Source organism: Ovis canadensis, chromosome 7, assembly GCF_042477335.2.
Source record: "Ovis canadensis isolate MfBH-ARS-UI-01 breed Bighorn chromosome 7, ARS-UI_OviCan_v2, whole genome shotgun sequence".
NCBI classification, from domain to species: domain Eukaryota; kingdom Metazoa; phylum Chordata; class Mammalia; order Artiodactyla; family Bovidae; genus Ovis; species Ovis canadensis.
Window position 1 is genome coordinate 112,835,644 of NC_091251.1, and position 20,499 is coordinate 112,856,142.

The following is a 20,499-nucleotide window of genomic DNA, read 5'->3' on the forward strand; positions in this document are numbered from 1 at the left end:
TCTGCACCAACGTGAAGCCGAGACAGACGGGAGCCACTTTACCTCTGGTCTAATAGTAGGTGAATGTAAAATACAGATACCTGCTTAATTCACAAATTCATGAACTAAAAAGGGGACAACTGCCTTGGGGAATGAAAGCATTAATCGCCCAATTACATAACAGGGAGCTGGGCACACAAAGAGAGGGGCTCAGGAGAAACATCTTGAAAGCTCAAAGGCAAGAAATGAGACGAAGCAAATGTTCTTAAGATGAAAAATGCTGCCTCCTTGAAAATACACTTTTCCCCCATATAAAAAAAAATTTAAATAACTACCTTTTAGGAAAACATTCTAAGAAATATCACAATTTGGAGTTCCTTAACATGACAGCAAATAAAACCTTTGTGCCGCTGAAGCAGCTACTTTCTTTGGATATACCTTACTTAAAAACTTCCCTGCATCTGTTATTTTATGACCACTTTTACTTTCTTTGAGTTTGACAATAACTTGAATTTAAATTCTGAATTTTATTAAAGCCTGCCACATAACATTTTCATGCCAGATAAAGGTATTAAATAAAGGTTGACTCTTGCATGGTGTAAATAAATTAAAGGCCAGAAATTGGGATGTTCTAGTGGAAGATATTTGAGGGTCCGAAACTCAACAGTTTTAAAGATATTTCACTGTGTTACAGTAAATCACCTATAATTATACTGCTGTGGTGTAAGCAGCGTATCTGAATCTAACTTACTTACTTAGATCTTAATATTAAAAGCATGATGGCACAATCACCAAATCGTGTTCTTATTACTGATCATTAGGAGAACACACAAAGTAATCAGGTGGTCTCACACACTTGTAAGGTCGACAATGTAGAAATCTTCACCATTTTGGTACCCCGTTCTTCACATATATGACAATAACAGGTATTTGGAATGAGGGTAAGGTAAGTAAGTAGACAAACTGTATACTTGTATAAAGTATTTGAGAACATACTTTAAAAAACTGAGATACAAAAGGAATTCTCTTGTTAAAAAAAAGTCACAGCTACCCTAGTGTTTTTTTTCTTTTAATAACTTGCCTTATACAAAGCCATTCACACAGTTATTTACGTTCTCAGCATACCACAGATATTTAAGAAATCAGCAGTAGTACAAAAAAATAAACAGAAGGTGGTCTCTTATGGGTAAGTGAATCTGCAATTCCGAGAGAGACCAGAATATTGAAATTAACTCTGGAGACTTGATTTTCTGTTCCAGTGGTTCAGTGGCTTATTATTCTATAAAGGGTTGGAAGAACTAATGAATTTTAAAGCAGCTGATTTACCTCACTCAGCACCGGATCCGGCGCAACAGTTAGACCAGCTTTCCAGCGTGTCTTTCCTCTGCTGCTCCTGCTGTGTCACTCCTGCCTCTCAGCCGCGGGCAGCTACAGATCCAGGAACCAGAGGCGTCGTGACACAAACCCGACGGCGTGGCCAAGGGAGGAGGGAGGGGAGCGGCGATTCGGCCCTGTCCCCAAAACTATTACACAGAGGGCTTAACGCTCATGCTTGTCTGCCTTAAACCTACTTCTATTCTTCTCCAAAGGGGAGTCTTTTCTTTTAACATTTTCGTATGAAGTATATTTTAGGTTTTTTGATGCGACTACATCAGAGTTTCATGAATTTTACAGCGTCATTCACAGACACCGATGACCTGCAGCGTGAGGGGGGGCGCGCCCTGTGGGCCCTGCTCCGAGCGCTCCACAAGGCCGCTCAAGGTTATGAAGGAAAGCCCAGCAGCTGATAAACCGGCTTTCTCTTTCCTTCCTCGTGTGCTGCCCACCATTTTACCGTTTCATTTTGTCAAGTCCTGCAGAAGTGGCAAAGGTAATAAACGTAGGTGGAACCCACGAATTTCCAAAACTCACACTGCACCACTGATGCCGTCAATCACGAGGGTGTGCCGACTACCCTTCTGGATCATCCTTCCTTTGCAACAAAGCCTCCGCAGTTTACACTTTATTCATCTTTTCTCCTAGAATGCACAGTTTTAAAAATGTATGGCGCTAACTCACACATTTCTAGATATAGTCGATCTTACTATAGATATAAATGGACATTTTCTTGGTTATTTTAACTCTGTGCCTGATGGAATCACAGTCCGTGAATTAGCCTGAGTTTGGTGATAATGCACCTCAGATTTACCACCATTACCGAGAAGGACCAAAAGCTAGAAGCACACAATTTTCACTGACTTGAGAATTATGCAGCCATTTGGGCCACTGAAAAGTATAAAAGTTATCTCCGATAATCACTGTGAACAAAAATGCGGACAGGATAATACATTTTGAAAATAGTTTAATATTTGCCATTTTTGTTGCCTGTGCTATTAATATATACATGGTTCAGTAATAAATATGCTGCTGTTACGCAGAGTGCAATATCTTTAGTATTCATAACTGGCTGAAATTAATGCTGCTGTTATCTCAGGAAAGGAATAAATAAATACCATGCCCAATTCCAAACTAATGCTGGTAACAAAACTGGTAACATAAACATACTGGGCACTACCTTTTTAAACATGATTCCTGTAAACATAGCAAAAAATCACTTTTCTCAGTCCTGACATTTTGTGTGATGGCTTAAAAAAAATACAACACACAAATCCTGCCACCTCTTCTTTTGCATAGGGAGTGAATTAACCATATTCCAAAATGCAGCGATCATTCAGTGAAATGTCTTCAGCACACAGCGCTTGCTCTCGGTTAGGAACTCAGAACTTTCGAGCTATACAAGTGCTCTGCATAAGTTTATAAAATATGCTTTCTGGTTTTAAAATTAAACAAAAAAACTTCCAAACAAGTCATAGAAATGATTCTAAAATATTATGTACATAGTATCTGGCTACAGGAGGAAAAGCCTCACCGCAGCGCAGCACAGTGTGCCCACGAGCACCGTGTCTAATGGGGCTTCCGTCCAGGGTTCCTCACAGCAGCGCCTCAGTGGCCAGTGCTTACGCCATGCAACACAGCCCCTTCCACGCCGCATCCTAAGCAGAAGGGGGATGTGAGGGCAAATTTAAAGTGGGTGATGCGGAAAAAAGAGGGCAAGGATACCGCACATATGCTCTAAAGAGTGCACTTTATAAACAGCTTGCTTTATTCATGCTTTTAATAAAGTGCAATATTACTTAAAACAGAGACATGTACCTTAATATTCCGCAGTAACCATGAAAACAAACTGCGAGGAAAGAGCAGTGCAAAACTAAACCATACGTAGCTTGGCATGCAGCTCAGAGGCCCCTGACACGCAGCGTGGGGCCTTCGTATGCCTTTTAGTTTCATTTTTAGAAAAAGATTAGTAACAGTAGGTTATCATCATAGGTAACCATAAGACAAAAACAATAAGTTAAAATCCTCTCTCAAGAAATAAGTATACACCACACATAAAATTCTTGACAGAATCTTTTGGAAAACAGTTAGACCTTTTCTTTTTTTTTGCTGATAAATCACTGTTCAAAGGGTGCATCTCTCTTAAAAACCCACAATACCCACAAGGTGAAGCAACAGCTATCATCACAGTCCTAGGGACTCTTGCTGGCGGACCTCTGACGACCCTGTGACTTACTGTCAGCGGCTCAAACCTCACCGGCCCCCACTCAGACAGACAGACACCTGTGCCCTCAGGAACAGTCGTGCGGGCGTCATCCAGGTCACCAACCGCATCCCGCGTGCTCTGCTCACAGTCCCATTCTCTGCCCGGTGCTTCTGGATGAGGATAACCAGTTGGGTTTTCCTGGAAAAATCCCCTGCGGGGCAGATGCCAACGGGATCAGCGGGATGCAGCTTCTCAGACACAGCCTGGCCTCCAGGCAGGCCGAGGGCGCTGAAGGCACAGCGGAGCCGGCTCGGTTCCCAGGCCCCCGGGCTCTCAGTCCGAGAACTGGAAGAGGCTCTCGGGGGCGAGGCTCTCGGGGGCGCCGCCCTCGGCGGGGTTGCCGGGCTGCAGCGCCCCCGTGGGCGTGCTCTTGCCGTGGGAGTGGGAAGACGAGGAGCGCGAGCTCTCGCTGGAGCTGCTGCGCGTCTCCGTGCTGGTGCTGGTCTTCTTCATCCTCCGCCTCTTTGCCAGAGGGGCCTTATCCACGTTCTGAAGGCAGAACCCCTCTCTCTTGTATTTGTTGAAGGCCTAGGGGAGAACAGCAAGATCAAACCAGTCCGTCCTGAAGGAAATCAACCCTCAACACTCACTGGAGGGACGGATGCTGATGCTTTGGCCACCTGATGCGGAGGGCTGACTCCCTGGAAAAGACCCTGACGCTGGGAAAGACTGAAGGCGGGAGGAGAAGGGGGCGACAGAGGATGAGACGGCTGGAGGGCATCACCAACTCAGTGGACCTGCTGCTGCTGCTGCTGCTAAGTCGCATCAGTCATGTCCGACTCTGTGCGACCCCACAGACGGCAGCCCACCAGGCTCCCCCGTCCCTGGGATTCTCCGGGCAAGAACCCTGGAGTGGGTTGCCATTTCCTTCTCCACGATAGACATGAGTTTGAGCTAACTCTGGAAGGCAGTGGAGGACAGGGAGGCCTGGCAGGGTGCAGTTTACACAGTCACAGAGAGGTGGACACGACCGGGAGACTGGATAAGAAGGGAAGGAAAAATACGGGGGAACCGCCCCCAAAGCGACAGGACTGCAGTCTCCCTCGCAGCTACGGCCGGCAGACAGTGCGAGGCTGGCACCCGCAGCTCCAGCTCGTCCTGGGGGCGTGAGAGCGAAGGTCGCTCCGCTGTGTGTGGCTCTTTGCGGCCCCATGGACGACACGGCCCACGGACTTCTCCAGGCCAGAATCCTGGAGGGAGTGGCCTTTCCCTTCTCCAGGGGATCTTCCCAACCCAGAGGTGGAATCCAGGTCTCCGGGGTTGTGGGCGGACTCGTTACTGAGCACGAGGTGAGCCACAAGGGAAGCCTAGGAACATGGTCCTCCGACCACCGCCTCTGAGACGCCAGGAGGGCACAGAAGTCGCCGGGGGAGGGTCTCTGAGGCCCTCTTGAAACCCGCCAGCAAGGCTGTGCAGGAGTCCCAATTCTAGTCAATCTTTTGAAGAGGGGGCGCTCCCTCTCAATTACAGGAACCACCGACTGACTGGAAATTCCTGGAGAATGTCAGCAATCTCACCCCCTTCCCCCCATAAACCTCACTCATCCTGAGCTTTAAGCCCCAGCACAGAGCCCCTGACCTCCACACCCACGTCAGTGCAGTCTGGGTGCGTGCTGGACACAATAATACGCAGAGATGAGCTCCACAGACCTCAGCCTGGCTTCCTCCTCGCAGCAGCCCGTCTCTGCTTTTCTCAGATTCGGGCGTAGGCACTGCTGAGGTGCCAACCCTGCCTCACACGCCACTGAGAAGGCCTGGAGCATCTGCAAACGCCTGCAGTCAGCCTCCTCACGCCGCACCAGACCCCAGTCCGTTAGCTTCTTCAACCCACTTCTGCAGCCGAGAGATGCTGCCCTGTCTCCTCCCTCAGCTCACCCTCTCAGAAGCGACGGCGCTTCTCTCCGACTCCCCTGCTCCTCGCACAGCTCCCTTAATGGACTCGCGTCTGTCCGCCACGAGTGCGCCAGAATCTACACTTATTACTGTGGAGCCTCAGCCTTTCAAGTTTACAACAGTTACTCAATACTAATCAGCCTACTTCTTATCCCTTAGGTTCTAGAACAATAAAGTCATGCACGAAATGAACGCTGAAGGGGCGGACTTTTGCAGGTGCCTTAGTTTCTAATGCTGATTCATAGTTTCCACGGACAGTGACTCAGCTTATTTGAGAGAAAAAGCGCTAGTGCAGACTTACGGTAGCCAAGAGGGAAGGAGGCAGGGGTAGGGACGGACTGGAGTTTTGGTTTATCAGCCGCAAACTACTATACATACAGAATTCAATAAACAACAAGCTCCTACTGTACAGCTCAGGAAACTAGATTCAATATCCTGTGATAGACCATAATAGAAAAGGATGTGCGAACATACGTAGAGTACGTATTTATACGTAAGTATAACTGAATCAGTCTGCCGTACAGCAGAAATTAACATCGTAAAATCAACTAACCTTCAACAAAATAACATTTTTGGAAAAGCTCTAGTAATATGCATAGTACTTTCCCTAGCAACTGAAAAACTTCAACTACCCAAGTATCAGACTGCTGCCTCAACTCAAATGTCAGACAGATGTTGCGTGGATTTGTGGTGGCTCCGGTCCCTATGCCCTTTCTGTTTAGGAATGTGTTTATGTCATGAAAGTGAAAGTGAAGTCGCTCAGTCATGTCCGACGCTTTGCGACCCTGTGGACTCTAGCCCGCCAGGCTCCTCCGTCCGTGGGATTCTCCAGGCAAGAATACTGGAGTGGGTTGCCATTTCCTTCTCCAGGGGATCTTCCCAACCCAGGGATCGAACCCAGGTCTCCTGCACTGCAGGCCGACGCTTTATCCTCTGAGCCCCCAGGGAAGCCCCGTGTGTCGTGAAGGGAGCACATCTGAAATCAAAAGAGCTCGTTTAAAGCCTGTCTGCCTGAGCGTGAGCCTCTGCGGTTACAGAGCAACGACATCCAGCCCCTCAGACCGCCCAGGAGCGCAGAGCCAGAGCCTCACGTGGAAGGTGGCTTTCACACACGTGTGCACCGCAGCTCCTGAAGAGCCCAGAATGTCCGGAGTCATCAGAGGATTCGAGGACAGCTGACTGCCATCTTGAAGCCATTCACTGTATCTCAAGTCAGGCATTTTAAGCCTTTTGTTTGGATCGACTGTGAGAAGTCCTGTGGGAATAAATAAGATATTTTTATTTCATGAGCTGTCATTTCAAACATAGTTTAAAATCAACCTCAGAGATTCTCAATTATGTTCACAAGACATGATGGTTTCGATACGGCGTCAACCTCCTACAAGGATAATTACCTCCATTCCCATCTACACTGAGATTCCCTGGTGAGTGCTGGCTGCTCACAATAAAGCCCACAGCAGCCTGTTTCCAGGAGGCTGCGGGCTCGTGGGGCTTTCCAGTCTGGGGAAAACCACCACTTGAAACAAGAACTCCCACCATGGGCCAGGAAAGCCCCCTCCAAACGGAGAGCGCCGAGATCTACTGGACGCACAAACATATTCCGCTGGTCAGGGAGCGTGCAGATGAACCCCGGGAGGAGCTGTGCGCGAGGCCTTACCCCGGCTGAGGACACGTGCACAGAAGGCTCCGGGCAGGGCTCCCCCCTGGGGGGTGGGCACCCTGGGGGCTTCCAGGAGATGGGTCCTGGGGGATGAGCAGGGCTCGACGACACAGTGAGCCCCAGGATTAGGGCGAGCTCGAGTAAAGGTGAGCAGAACCTAAAAGCGCAGCACATCTGAAGAGTGCAGGCGCCCCACGGCGCCGTCCCGCCTGATGGTCAACCCTGAGCACTCACTGGAAGGGCGATGGGAAATGCAGGCACCCCACAGCGCCGTCCAGCCTGATGGAACCAACCCCGGGTGCTCACTGCGAGGACTGACGCTGAGCCTGAAGCTCCAGTACTCTGGCCACCTGGTGGGAAATGCAGGTATCCCACAGCACCCGTCCATCCTAAAGGAGATCAACCCCGAGTGTTCACTGGAAGGGCTGATGCTGAAGCTGAAGCTCCAGTACTCTGGCCACCTGATGCGAAGAGCCGACTCACTGGAAAAGACCCTGATGCTGGGAAAGATTGAAGGCAGGAGGAGAAGGGGACGACAGAGGACGAGATGGTTGGATGGCATCCCCGACTCAATGGACACGGGTTTGGACAAACTCTGGGAGATGGTGATGGACAGGGAGGCCTGGCGTGCTGCGGTCCCCGGGGTCTCGGAGAGCGGGACACGACAGAGCAGCAGCAGCAGCTACTGGAGCGAGGGCGCCAGGAAACAGAGGAAGGCAGAGCCAGGCCGTGAAGGCTCCACTTGGGGGGTCTGACCTACAGCTCACTGGCCTTCCCTCAAGAGCCACCAACAGAGAAGAGGCATGAGTGCATTTGGATATTAGGAAGGTCACTGAGCCGACGGACGACAGACACATAAAGCCAGGGCAAGTAGGTAAGTTGAAAGCATGTTGTGGATTTTAGGAGAGAGCTATGACCAGACCTCAGATGAGAGCCATGAGGATGGGGAGAGGGTGGCTGGCGGTGAGGCTGAACCCCGTGAGGCTGAACCCCAGCACCCAGGGCCTGGCTGCGGGAGGCGAGGAAGGTGGTGGGGGTCCAGGGTCTTGGCCATGGAAACAAGCGGGAGAGAGGAGCACGCACGTGCCTGGGGGAAAGGAGAGGAAAGAGAAAGCGGTTCTCTTTGAAGGTGTGATTGTGAACGTGGATGAGATTGCCGACAGAGGGTATCCAGACACGAAGCTGAAGCTGAACAGAGGAGCCGGAACCCTTAAACACACAGGGATTCTTGAATAATTCACAAACAAATATATGTGTCACAGGTATGGCTCCACTTCAATCGCTACACATCACATAAAATTTTTCATTAGATTCTTACCTTGGATCAAGTCTTTAGCCTCTTGGGATACGTTCTTCCAGGCTTCTCCTTCGAAGGAGAAGTCTCCCTTTTTAATTTTCTTCACGATCTCCACTGCACTGGTGCACGTCAGGCTTTTATCGTGAGACTGGAACGGGACTTGCCCTGACAGCATCGTGTACTATCGAGAGAAAAGAGCAAAACGGACTGTCTGCCAAAGTCGCCATCAAAGCCGCTCTGGTGATTTCATCACTAACTTCATCAGCGTGATTTCCCAAAGACTACAATTATCATCACTAAGTTTAAATGATTACATGACTTCGATCACCGAAACAACCAATCCACCTCAGACTTGTATATAAAAAGAAATGGCTTATTATGATATCAAGATTTCAAACCATTTTTATAGCTGTATTCAGGATAGGAATAAAAAAGAGATAATCTAATCATTTCAAAAGGTGACATTACCAGGGGAATGTGCATATCCCAGAGGAACTGCAGGCCCTGGCTAAAATAGCCCAGGAGGGGCCAGGGACACAGAACAGAAGGGATCCTGAAGACGCAGAACTAGGGTGGGCTGGTGGGGCATGAGGCCTGACGGGGACATTACTGCCACGGCAACACTCATCTGAAACTCAAGACTGAACATCCGGGCAAGGATGCCTGGGGCCAGTGAGAGCAGCCGGCTGAAATGCTTCCCGCTGCTCTGCGTGCGTCTCCGGGCACAGCTCCTCTGGTGCAGCAGGCATTCCTGTCGGCTGCATCCCTGAGACGGAAACTGCCGGGTCATCTGGTCTGTGTGTTCATAGATACTGCCAAACAGTTTTTGAAAATCTGCTCCCCTTCTTAATCTTACCCCACTTCCTAACACATACATTTATGACTAAATGTAAAAAAGTATCCTTTATATTAGAGTTTTCTTGCTTTGCTGTGTAATAATTCATCAAGCTGTTGGGTGGAAAGATGAATTCACCATCTTTGGAAATATTTAAAGGAGAGCGGTGATGGGGACTTTATGGAAAGATCCCTTTTCTGGAAGAGTTAGAATTAGACAACTTCAGGCTCCTCTCAACTCCAAGATCTTAGAATTTAGTTGATTTTATCCAGGAATCAACTTCTGTTAAGAATAATTCTGTGTCTGCAAACTGTTGGCAAAGGTTGTGATAAGTATCTATACACATAAAGATTGTGTGTGTGTGTGTGTGTGTGTCTGTGTGTGGAATTGGGGAGAAAGCAAAAGCAAATGGGGCGACATGCTAAATGTTCACTGTGTCATTCTCCCAAATTTTCTCTAGGTCTGAAATTTTCAAAATAAAATTTTGAGAAGAAAGTGAAAAAATAAGAAATCCTGAATAAAGTGAAAAAATATGAAACCTCGAATAAAACATTTGGGAGAAATATGTTTTAACTGTTATTATATTCCATCCCATGGGTATGCTATATATACCTGTGGAATAGCATTTAATCCTATGCTACATTTTCTAAACACTGTCTGTTAAGCTCTGAATTACTGCGTGCCTTAAAAATTCATGTACTGAGAAGTCACACCACCCCAGCATGGCTGACTTGAGGACAGGACCTTTGTGGAGGTAAAGGTGATGGGGACATGGGGGCTTCACCCATGAGGGTGTCCTCACAGAGACGCCAGGGAGCTACCTGCTCTCTCTCTGAGCTCGCGCGAGGAGAGGCCACGTGAGGTCGCCATGAACAGGCGGCTGTCTGCAACCACAGGGGAGAGCCCTCACCAGATACCAACCGGCTGGCACCCTGGCACTGGGCCTCCCGGCCTCCAGAACTGTGAGATACATTTCTGTTGTCCAAGTCGCCCAGTCTACGGGACTTCGTCACAGTGATCCTGAGCGGACTGATCACCGTGTAAGCTCTGTTTTAATTGGAGTCCCGAATGTTTCCAGTGAACTGCTCACCCATGGGGTATACTGAGTTGTAATCAAAGCCACGTGTGTGACGTGATGCATCTTTCTCAAGTGTCTGCTTACCCAGTGACGATGACGTGAATTATCTTCACATTAAAGTGTCCCTATTCGTGTTCATCACAGGCAACATGTCAAAGGGGCACAGATTTCTAAGGAAAACAACTCCAAATAAATTTTGTGCCTACTATGGGATAGCTCAAATCTAGATCCTCTGGAGAGAAGCACTCATTTATATGGAAAAGTTTACAAGGCATTCTTTTTTTTCCTGGACAGTTTAACGCAGGGGCTAACTTAGCTTTTCATAAGTAAGTACTGAGTGGCCAAAAACTTCGTTAGGGTTTTCCATGAGCTGTAACGGAAAAGCTCAAATGAAATTTCTGGCCAACCCAGTATTTCACTTTGTGTCTCTAAAAGGCAAGGGTTTTTAAAATCCCACAACCACAGCCTATGATTGCACTTAAAAACCATTAGCAGTAATGCCTTTGTATCATCCAATATCCGGTCAATAATCAAATTTCCCCAACTGTATTATGAAGTGAAAGGAAGTCGCTCAGTCGTGTCCGACTCTTTTCGACCCCATGGACTATAGCCTACCAGGCTTCTCCACGCATGGGATTTTCCAGGCAAGAATACTGGAGTGCGTTGCTATACACACTGTTTATAACCACGTTTGTATGACAGAGTTTGAATTTAACAAACAGAATTAAAATTAGGATTTGTTTGAACTGAAGTACAATGAATTCAAGAAACGCAAATATCGTTTCTTAAGCGTCTTTTAATCTCTGAGGCCCCAGCCTCGTTTTTCTTGCAGCTTTGCTGAAGTAACTTCGTTGTTTGTCCTGTAGAATTCCCGCAGTGTGGACATTCTGATTATACACTGGTGGTATCGTTTAATCTGTTGTTTCCTGCTCCTGTTTAAGAGTTGACAATTACATCTAGAGAGAAGCCTGGCTTCTCTCCATGCCATTATACAAGGTTATTTCCATAGACAAGGCATTTGGAGGCTCTAAAATACCTGTCTGCATGTCTAAGAATGCCTTTTAAAACCTTAAAAAGCATGATAATTACATTTGGCCTGTATTTAAGTAAAGGCTCTTTACAAGGGGGTAATCTTGTATTATCTCTAAAAAAGAAAGGCTCTTTTTTATTTAGATGAATTTTTTAGGAGAGTGCTACTGTAATCAGTTTAAGTTGAACAAAACTCAAATCTACAGAAGTTAGCTGTTTCTTATTCAAAAATCATACTCATAAATATGTAATTTGATTTTCAAATTATAAATGATGACTTAAAACTGCTGAAATAAAAACCTTTAGCTTAAAAATAAAAGAACCATCCTGCAAGGACAAGTGGCTGCCACTGGGGGAAAACAAACTGCCACCAAAATAAACCCCAGATGGAGCGCACGGGCATCAAAAGAGAATAGAGCCCCAGCGGAAGGTCTAAGAGAGCATGTCACGATCGTGGGCTGGGGGCGGAGTGCCAAGCTGACAACAAAGCCAGAAAGCCAGAAAGGGAAAGGCTGACATATCTCGAGTTAAGTTCCTTTAGTCGCGTCCGCCTCTGTGACCAATGGGTGGTAGGTAGCCTGCCAGGCTCCTCTGTCCGAGGGAGTCTCCAGGCAAGAACACTGGGGTGGGCTGCCCTGCCCTCTTCCAGGGGACCTTCCCACCCAGGGACTGAACCCGCGTCTCTTATGTCTCCTGTATTGGCAGGGGGGTTCTTTACCACGAGTGCCACCTGGGAAGCCCAACATACTTGAATTTTGCTTTTAGACGGGTTTAATAGATATGTTTTTTGATTTTTATGTTGTAACATAAAATTTTTTTAATTTCTCCATTAAAACATAAAAATAAAAAGTTTATTTATTTAAATCTCTCTAAAAACAAAATTAAAACCTCATCTAACTGTGAACAAAGTTTTCAAAAAAATGACAAACCAGAAAAAAACATTTCCAATGTTAATGTCTGACAAAGGATTAAAATCCTTAACAGAGCTGTGAGTTTCAATATGAAAGGTTTCCCACGGGAAAGCAGGTAAAGCTCATAAACAGCAATTCATAAAAGAGAAGATTGAAATGTTCAAATACACGAAAGGATGCACACACTGGATACTCGTCAAGGAAAATGCACTCGAATCATGAGAACCACAGGAACTAATTTAGACTGAAATCGATAGCATCCAATGTATTCACATACAGCTGATGAGAACATGATCTGGAAAGCTTCTAGAAGGAAATACAGGCATGTATGTAAAAATAAGGACGTATATACCCTTCTCCTAGGAGTCTAGTCTAAGGAAATAGTGAGATCAACGCAAGTACATATATCAAAAATATTCATTTGTGTAGCTTATAATTAGTGAGAGGCTAGGAAATGCTAACTGCTCATTAGTAAAGAAATGTTAAACTCTGGAGACTCAAACTACGTATCACATAATCTCATCTGTTTAAAAAACCTGAATATAGATACAAACACATAGGAAACCGTGTAGAAAGATACACAGTATACATAATATGCGGGCGGGGTGGGCGGAGGGGAAGAGCTTAGGCAACACCATCTCTGTATCAGGGGACCACGAGCGATTCCACCTTGTTCCCTGTATCTTTCTCTGTTGTCTGAAAACTTCCCCCTATGATTATGCATTACAAACTGTATGCAGAAAAAATACAAGCTATTTTGAGAAAAAAAAAAACATGCTGAGATTTTTCTAGCTCATGTTCTGTTTCTGATCCTGGCTGCCAAGGAGATTTTGTGAAAAGCATGCTTACCATGATTACTATAAGTTACTATAAATATCTTAAATTTTATTTATTAATTTGTTAATTTATCCTAAGTGATATTCCTCAATTGCTTTCTAGGTTGAAAATCTCAGAGAATGAATATGCTTTCAACTATTTTTTCATTAATGAGTCACTCTGCTGGTTTCATGTTATATCCAATATGCACAGCTTATGAAGAGGCTATTGCTTCTTTAAAAATACGTATATATAACTGTAATTCACATAAAACACAGTTGCCTTAAATATTACTAATAAACCAAAATAAAAATTCCTACATTTTCTCCACTATAAACTTTAAGAAAGGGAAATAGTCTTCGGTCGGGCCTTTTACCATTTGCACAGAAAAGAAACCGATTTGCCATTTTTTTCATGAATTTGAGAAAAGCCTGGAGGGCGGGATGGGGGTGTGGGAGGGAGGGTGGCGTGTGTGCTCATGTAGCTGGTCCACCTCACTGTATGGTGGGAACTAGCGTGACGCTGCAGAGCAGTTATACTCCAGCGAAAAAAGACAGCAAACAGAGAGATGCAGAGGACAGAGAGCTGCCTGGGTTGGACGGCGTGGCTGATACGAACTCACCAAAATGACACCCAAGCTCCAGAGGTCGCAGGACTCATCATAGCCGCTGTGATTCAAGAGCTCTGGGGCAGCGTAGTGAAGAGTGAAACAGGGCGTCTTCAGAGGCTGATTATCAGGGGGCTTCAAGCGTGCAAACCCGAAATCAATGACTTTAATTTCCAAATTGTCATTTTCATCAGTGAACAGTAAATTCTGCAAGATACAAAGTTTCTCATTAAAACGTCAGGGGCCTTGGAGAGGCATTTTGCAACGTTATCTACCAACATTTACACTGGACTCAGACACAGAGGTCTGACGCGGAGGCTGCAAGCGGGACCCCAGCATCCGCTGTTCTCTGCTCCAGCTTTCGGGACCACCTCGAGCTGACAAGGGCGCCAGGGACACTCCCGATGGGGCCGCCCGCCTTCTTCGTCTTTCACTGCGTCTGTCTTCTAGGTCTCCCACCAGCCCCCCTTCCAGCCCGGCTCCCAGGCCTCTAGCCCTACTTCAGAGACGCCGCCAAACTGAAGGTGGAGGCGACTGCGTTTCCTTCTAGCGTGTGCTGCTCTTTGCTGACATTTATCAGCTCTGCACCATTAGTCCAACGTCCTCACCCACATTAGACCACCATCCCACGAGGCCAACACTTGCGTCTATCTTACTCATGGCTTTCTCGTGTAGCAGGTGGTTTGGTAAATATTCGTCTGTTGAATGAAGTCGAATGAAATAGTTATATAATATCTAGCAAAACAGTTAACAGTATTTAGTAAAACCTATTAAAGAATGCATGGTGGAGCCATGCATTTCAGAAATATTTTTTCCAAAACAGTTAATACTTGAACATTTTTTGATGCTTATGGAGATTATCCCTCTATCACCCAGAAAATATTATTTTGGATCATTTTCCAAGCCTTCTCAATCGTAAGGTTTTACTGATTATTTGTTGTGTTTTTTATCTGCACCATGCAGCCTGCAACATCTTAGTTCCTCAACAGGGATCGAACCCGTGCGCCTGCACTGGGAGGCCCCCTCTTAGGCACTGGGCTGCCGGAGTAGTCCCTGATTACTCTCGTATTTATCACTTGTTTAAACAATCCAACTGTACTGGTGTGCAAATCATCATTTTCATTAATACATCAAACTAGTACCCATGGTGAATGAAGCTGATTATAGTGTCTTTAGCCATCCTAACAAAATCTAGTATGCCTTTTTGATCATTAAATTATTCCCCCAGCTCTAGAACATCATTTGCTCTTTAATATTATTCAAAGTGAAAGAAAATATATCATAGAAGGCTTCACTGATATAAAGAAGAAAAATCTTCTAGGCCCCCTCTCAAAAGTTAAAAATGAATGAATTTTTTCAGCTAAAAAAAAATTAGCTGAAAGGGTTTCTTAAATTTTCTATCATACTAAATGCTTAATCCTGAATTTCTGATGGAATTTAAATGTGAGTGTAATTCAACGGAAGGCCTCGCCACTGCTGTAGTCATGCTGGAGTTCAGGCAGGAGAACTGGGAGAGGGCCTGGAAGACAGCCCTGGGCTCCCCTGTGGCAGGAGGCGCTGGGCTGCGGCACAGCCGGCCTGTCCCCACTGAGCCTGTAAGTCTCTGGAAAGGACTTCAGTGTCTCCTATACCAGGACCGCCTAAGGACTGCCTTGTTCCCAGATCTTGAAATGGAGGAGGTGTGGCATTCCCCTCTTCACTCCTCTCCCAATTCTCAAAGTGGAGCTGGGCGCACATGGTCAGGAGTGGCAGGAAGTCACCACTCAAACCACTTACATCCTTGTCTCAAGCTGTGCCAGGAACTAATTCGATATTCTCAATCTTTCAAGAACATGGGCATCAGCTTGAAAAATACAAAGCAGCCTACTAAAGAATGTCAGCCAGCTTCTAAATTTATTTGATTCTCACCACCTAGAAATTATCTTGCCTGTGTAGAATATGAATACCACATAAATATCTATCAAAAGAGACATAAACAGATCTTAAAATGCTGTCAGGGTGAAAGGGATTAAACTTTTAGCTTGAAAATAATAGAATCAGCCACTTAAAAGTCAAAGCAAAAGCCACCCACAATGGCAGTGCCAGGGCGCATCCCTGTCTCCAGAACACGCGGGCTTAGGACTGGCACAGTAGCAGGATGTCCCACATAATGAGACAGTTCTTTTCAAATGCCTACTTGAATCAGAATCTTTTTAACAGATAAGAACAAAGCTATGTGAGTGTTTTTTTAACCAGTAAACTCGGAACGCAAATTTAAATTCTGTTGGAGAGGACAGTTGCATCGTTTGAGACCCATGAAGGGACAGATGGCCAGTTATCAAAGAATAAAACATGTGAAAATGAATTCTAGACAGTCATGGAACAGATCTTTTCAATTAAAAAAATTACATGCTTGTTCCTTGTCTATCAAAAAAAGCATTTAAGTGGTATGTGCTCACATTTAAAAATAGACAGCTACTCTCCAATGTGCGGAGCACCATACTTTCAGCGGGCGTTGTGTGGGAGAGTGAGAACTGTGATGCGGGAAGCAGAGGGGCAGCTACCAGGGCTGCCAGCTCATGAAACACAATTCGCTTTTGATTAATCACGAGTAATGGGAATAACAATGACAGAAAGTACACAGAAGTTTAACCCCTTTAGGAATTAGTCAGTTATATCCAAAGACAGAGAATCCCATTTTCAAAACATCCTCTTCCTACCAGTAACCTAAGGTACTTAACCAAAAGGCATAAATGGTGCTTTTTGAGAGATTTTTTTTTGTAGTCTAACACAAAAATAAACACTAAATTTTATTTTAAATATACTTGAAAATGCGTTACAATCACATAGCAATTAAAACTGAAATTCTATTTTAGAAAGTAAATATATGTAATTCTGCCTATGGTAAAGGATGATCCATTGTTATCCTTTTATAAAGTCCTGGGTTTTAAAATTTGCATTATTATTTTGATGATTTTCTAAAAGGGAAGAATTTTCATATTTCTGATACTAAAAAGGGATAATTCTAGAGCTAGACCATTCTTAACCTTTTGAAAGAAAAAAATATATGAAAAGCTGCTACTTCTGCACTGCTACACAGCTCTATAAATACTGCAGCACATGAGCAGAGAAAAGCACACGTGAAGATCACGTAACTAATTAAACCAAGACAATGCTTTAAATATTCCAAACAGGATTATATATGTGCCTATTCATGACCTAATCAATTTGATTATGAAAGTGAAAGATAAGCTTTCAAAATACACCATTAAAAAAAATCCCTCTAAAATGGTATACATATAGGAGGGATATTATTTTCTGCTACAAAAATTTCCATTGCTATTTTTAGTCCACAACTGTTGCATAAAGTATTTCTTCCATAAAAGGCTCTCACACTTACAAATATAACCTCGAGATGATCAGCTGGCAAAAAAAGAAAAGACAGATTTATTTTAGACTGAAATAGACAAGGAAAAAAATCCAAGAAACATGGTATTTGCAAGTATCTATTTAAAAAAAAAGCCCTGAAAATAAAAAACCAACCCCCCCTCAAAAAAAAGCCCACACGTGTCTAGAGGACATTTAATAATGATGCTAGACTGCGACAAATGATTTTATACCTCAGGTTTCAGATCTCTGTGGACCACTCCGACGTCATGCATGTGGCTTACAGCTGAAACCAGCTTCCGCATGATGTAGCTGGCTTCTGTCTCACTGAAATGTTTCTTTCTCTTAATGCGTTCAAACAGCTCTCCCCCGTTCAGAAGTTCCATCACGAGAAATGTGTGAAGCTAGAAAAGACAGAACAACGACGTGGAGGGCCTTATTGAAGAAGAGGAGAGGCTGATCAGCGCATAAAACATTTACTGACTATGGACTGTAACCGATAAATTTAAATAGTCCCTTGACAGAATAATCAGCGGTGATCCTTGCATTTTAGAGGAAAGAGCTGAAGGATAATGTGTCTTTTTTAGAGTTCTATTTCGGTAATGGAAAGTTTCAAGCACTGCAGTGAAATCCTACGTCTCCTTTCCTTGATGAATTCTTTCAGCTGAATTGCATTCCAACCCTCTATCGAGCTTACATATGTTTCTTTTTAAAGTGTGACCTCGTACTGACAATTATGTGAAACTGGCTGCTTTAAATAAGATAGACGATTACTGATGGCACATGCTGCCCAGAGGCCTGACACACACATTTAACGGCAAATTTACCTTCTGAAAAAAGGCATCATTGGATGATGTCACTCTAAATCTTCTCTTAGGGCTCAACAGATTAGTTTCAGGTTCTTGTTAATTCCCACGGTAAACACCCATAACTCACTATGGGCTTTTTAAAGACAAATTGCTTTTGATCCCAAAGGCATTATCTTAATTAAACAGTATCAAAAGTTACATACTTATTATATTTTGCACACATTTCCATCAAGAAAATAACATAGAAGCTATTGAAAAACAAAGGAATTATATCCGCTCTCCAATGAACACAAATGGTTTAAAAAAGTTATCAATAATCAGAGTCAAATACTATGCCTTATCACACCCATGTCACTCAACAAACAGAAAGTAGGCTTCCCTTTGAATTAGCAAAGTCTAGAAAAACTGCCTCATAAAACAGATGGTTATAAATATATTATCCTGCACACAATGGGCATATTCTAGAAGGTGAATAACCCTTTTTAAAAAAAGAGAATTGCTCCCAGGCTACTAGAGACATGCTAACTTGAATTTCTACATCAGCCAAATTAGGTCAAAGCTAAATGCTGCAAGTGTGTGCCAGCAAGCTTCCAACAGACGAGAGGCAGTAGCTAGAGTGATACAAGAGACAGGCTTCAGTCGAGCCTGCATCCGGACGCCACTTCTGCGACTTACTTACGACCCAGTGGATGTTACTTTACCCCCATGAACTTCAGCATCCTTACCAATAAAAATGTAGACAATGGTGAAAAACGTGTCTATGGCAGCCTGAATGACGGCCTTCGAAGATGTCTACATCCTAACCCCCAGAACCTAAAGACGCTACCTTGCATGATGAAGGGATTTCTCAGATGTGACTAAGGATCTTGAGATGGAAAGCAGACTGTGGGACGTGGCCTGAGGCGGGCAACCGTGTCACCATCACGGGGAAGCAGCAGCCCAAGAACGGCCCCGCGCCCGAGAGCACCGCGCACCTACGCCGGCGCGCAGAGCACGCCACGCGGCGGCGTGCCGGCCGAGCCGGGCGTCCGCCCGGGTGCGGAGGCCTCTCTCGCGGCAGCACGCGGGCCCAGCTGCTCTGAGCAGCGGGATCTTAGCGCCCCACCCAGAGACCGAACCACTGGAAGGTGGGGTCCCAACCACTGCACGCCAGCAGAGTTCCCCATGAGACGGTGTCTATTCTAGTAACTCTTGAATATAACAGCAGCAGACGATCAAGTTCATTTGCCGCATGAATACAATACTAGGGCTGTAATTCCCGGGATGTGACGGTGGCCTGAAGGTCAGGGACCCAGTCTTGCGGGGGGTTGGGGGGGAGTAGCAGCCCGGAGCACAGCTGCAACCACGGAGGGGCGTGTCAAGGTCATCCACCAAGCCCTCTCCGGACGTGCGAATCGTCTCCAACAGGAAGCCGTCCGGTCTCCTCCTCGGCACTCCTAGGGCACAGGGACTCACCTCCTGCATTACGGCTGAGTACCCCAACGAGGGGAGGCTGCGAAGGAGCCGGGGAGACCAGTTCCCCCACTCCTTGATTCAGAGGGCTTCCTTTTCTGACCAGAAGCACCAGGCAGCAAGCAGACACTGTCATTTTTTGGGTGCTCACTCACGCGACAGGAAAACCAGTCAGTGCGCCGCCTCCCCTGAGGCAGGGGACACAGCAATCAAACGCTCGCTCTGAAGCTGGACTGTGTCGGCGCAGCTCCCAGAAATACCACTCAGAGATGGGGAAACCCGATTACCTACCTTCTGTGAGTTTTGCTTTTCCCGCTTCAGAGTCACAGTAAGGACTGAACGAGACGATGCGTGCAGAATGAGAGCTACGATGCCTGGGCCAGGCACGGCACATGGTAACAGGCAGCAGCTATCGCGGTGACGCTGCTCCTCCGCCACCGGGCTCTCTGCCGTGGGTCCTGCGGGCCCTCGGCGCTCCGGGGAGTTCAGTGTGGCAGAGGGCTGGGCCACGGCTTCCCGCCGGCGTGCATGTCCGAGCAGCTCATTGGAGGGAGCCCGGAACCAGAGACCGGCGGGATTTTCACTGACTTGCTATGTGACTTTGGCTGGATAAATCTCATGAGTCTTTTTTTCCCCCACTGTGGGAAAACCCTCCTGATCCTTCCGAACCTCAATTTCTTCACTGGCAAAGTCGGGGCCAACCACACCCAGGGCTGGTTTTGGCTCTGCTGCCTGGCATGCCGTCCTGCGTGCAACTGGGCCACCCTGCCCAGTCCCGGAGGAGAGACGACTGTATTGAAGCGATGTTTGCAGAGGAGGAGGGGGCATGGACCTGGCACAGCAGCGTCCCTCCCGTGTCCAAAGAGACAGCCCTGAGTGAGGGTCCTGACGGAAAGCGGCACTGGCAAGGGGAGAGCGGTGGGGAGCGTGAGCCCCTCGAATGAGAAGAGGGATGGGGGCATCCTTGCTCTTCTGTTCCTGTCTGCTCTTTACCTTGCACTAACGAGGCTTCCCCGCGGGCTCAGTGTCAAGAACCGCCTGCCAATGCAGGAGACCCGGGTTTGATCCCGGTGTCAGGAAGATCCCCTGAGAAGAGCATGGCCACCCACTCCAGTATTCGTGCCTGGG

General features: G+C 46.1%; 1 protein-coding gene across 9 annotated transcripts in view; it reads right to left on the bottom strand.

The window, feature by feature from the left end:
- Nucleotides 1–2,303: 2,303 nt before the first annotated feature.
- Nucleotides 2,304–20,499, bottom strand: part of RPS6KA5 (ribosomal protein S6 kinase A5) — a 189,873-nt gene continuing 171,677 nt past the window's right edge. For 6 of the 9 annotated variants that reach the window (XM_069597267.1, XM_069597275.1, XM_069597269.1 and 3 more), the window contains 5 exons: nt 17,344–17,514; nt 13,760–13,951; nt 8,490–8,649; nt 6,603–6,766; nt 2,304–4,147 (listed from right to left, as the gene is read on the bottom strand). In XM_069597267.1, coding sequence (XP_069453368.1) covers nt 3,893–4,147; nt 6,603–6,766; nt 8,490–8,649; nt 13,760–13,951; nt 17,344–17,514 — 942 coding nt within the window. In that variant the 3' untranslated portion in view covers nt 2,304–3,892. The remainder of the gene's footprint in view (nt 4,148–6,602; nt 6,767–8,489; nt 8,650–13,759; nt 13,952–17,343; nt 17,515–20,499) is intronic. The other 3 variants (XM_069597268.1, XM_069597272.1, XM_069597274.1) reach the window with 1 other exon arrangement.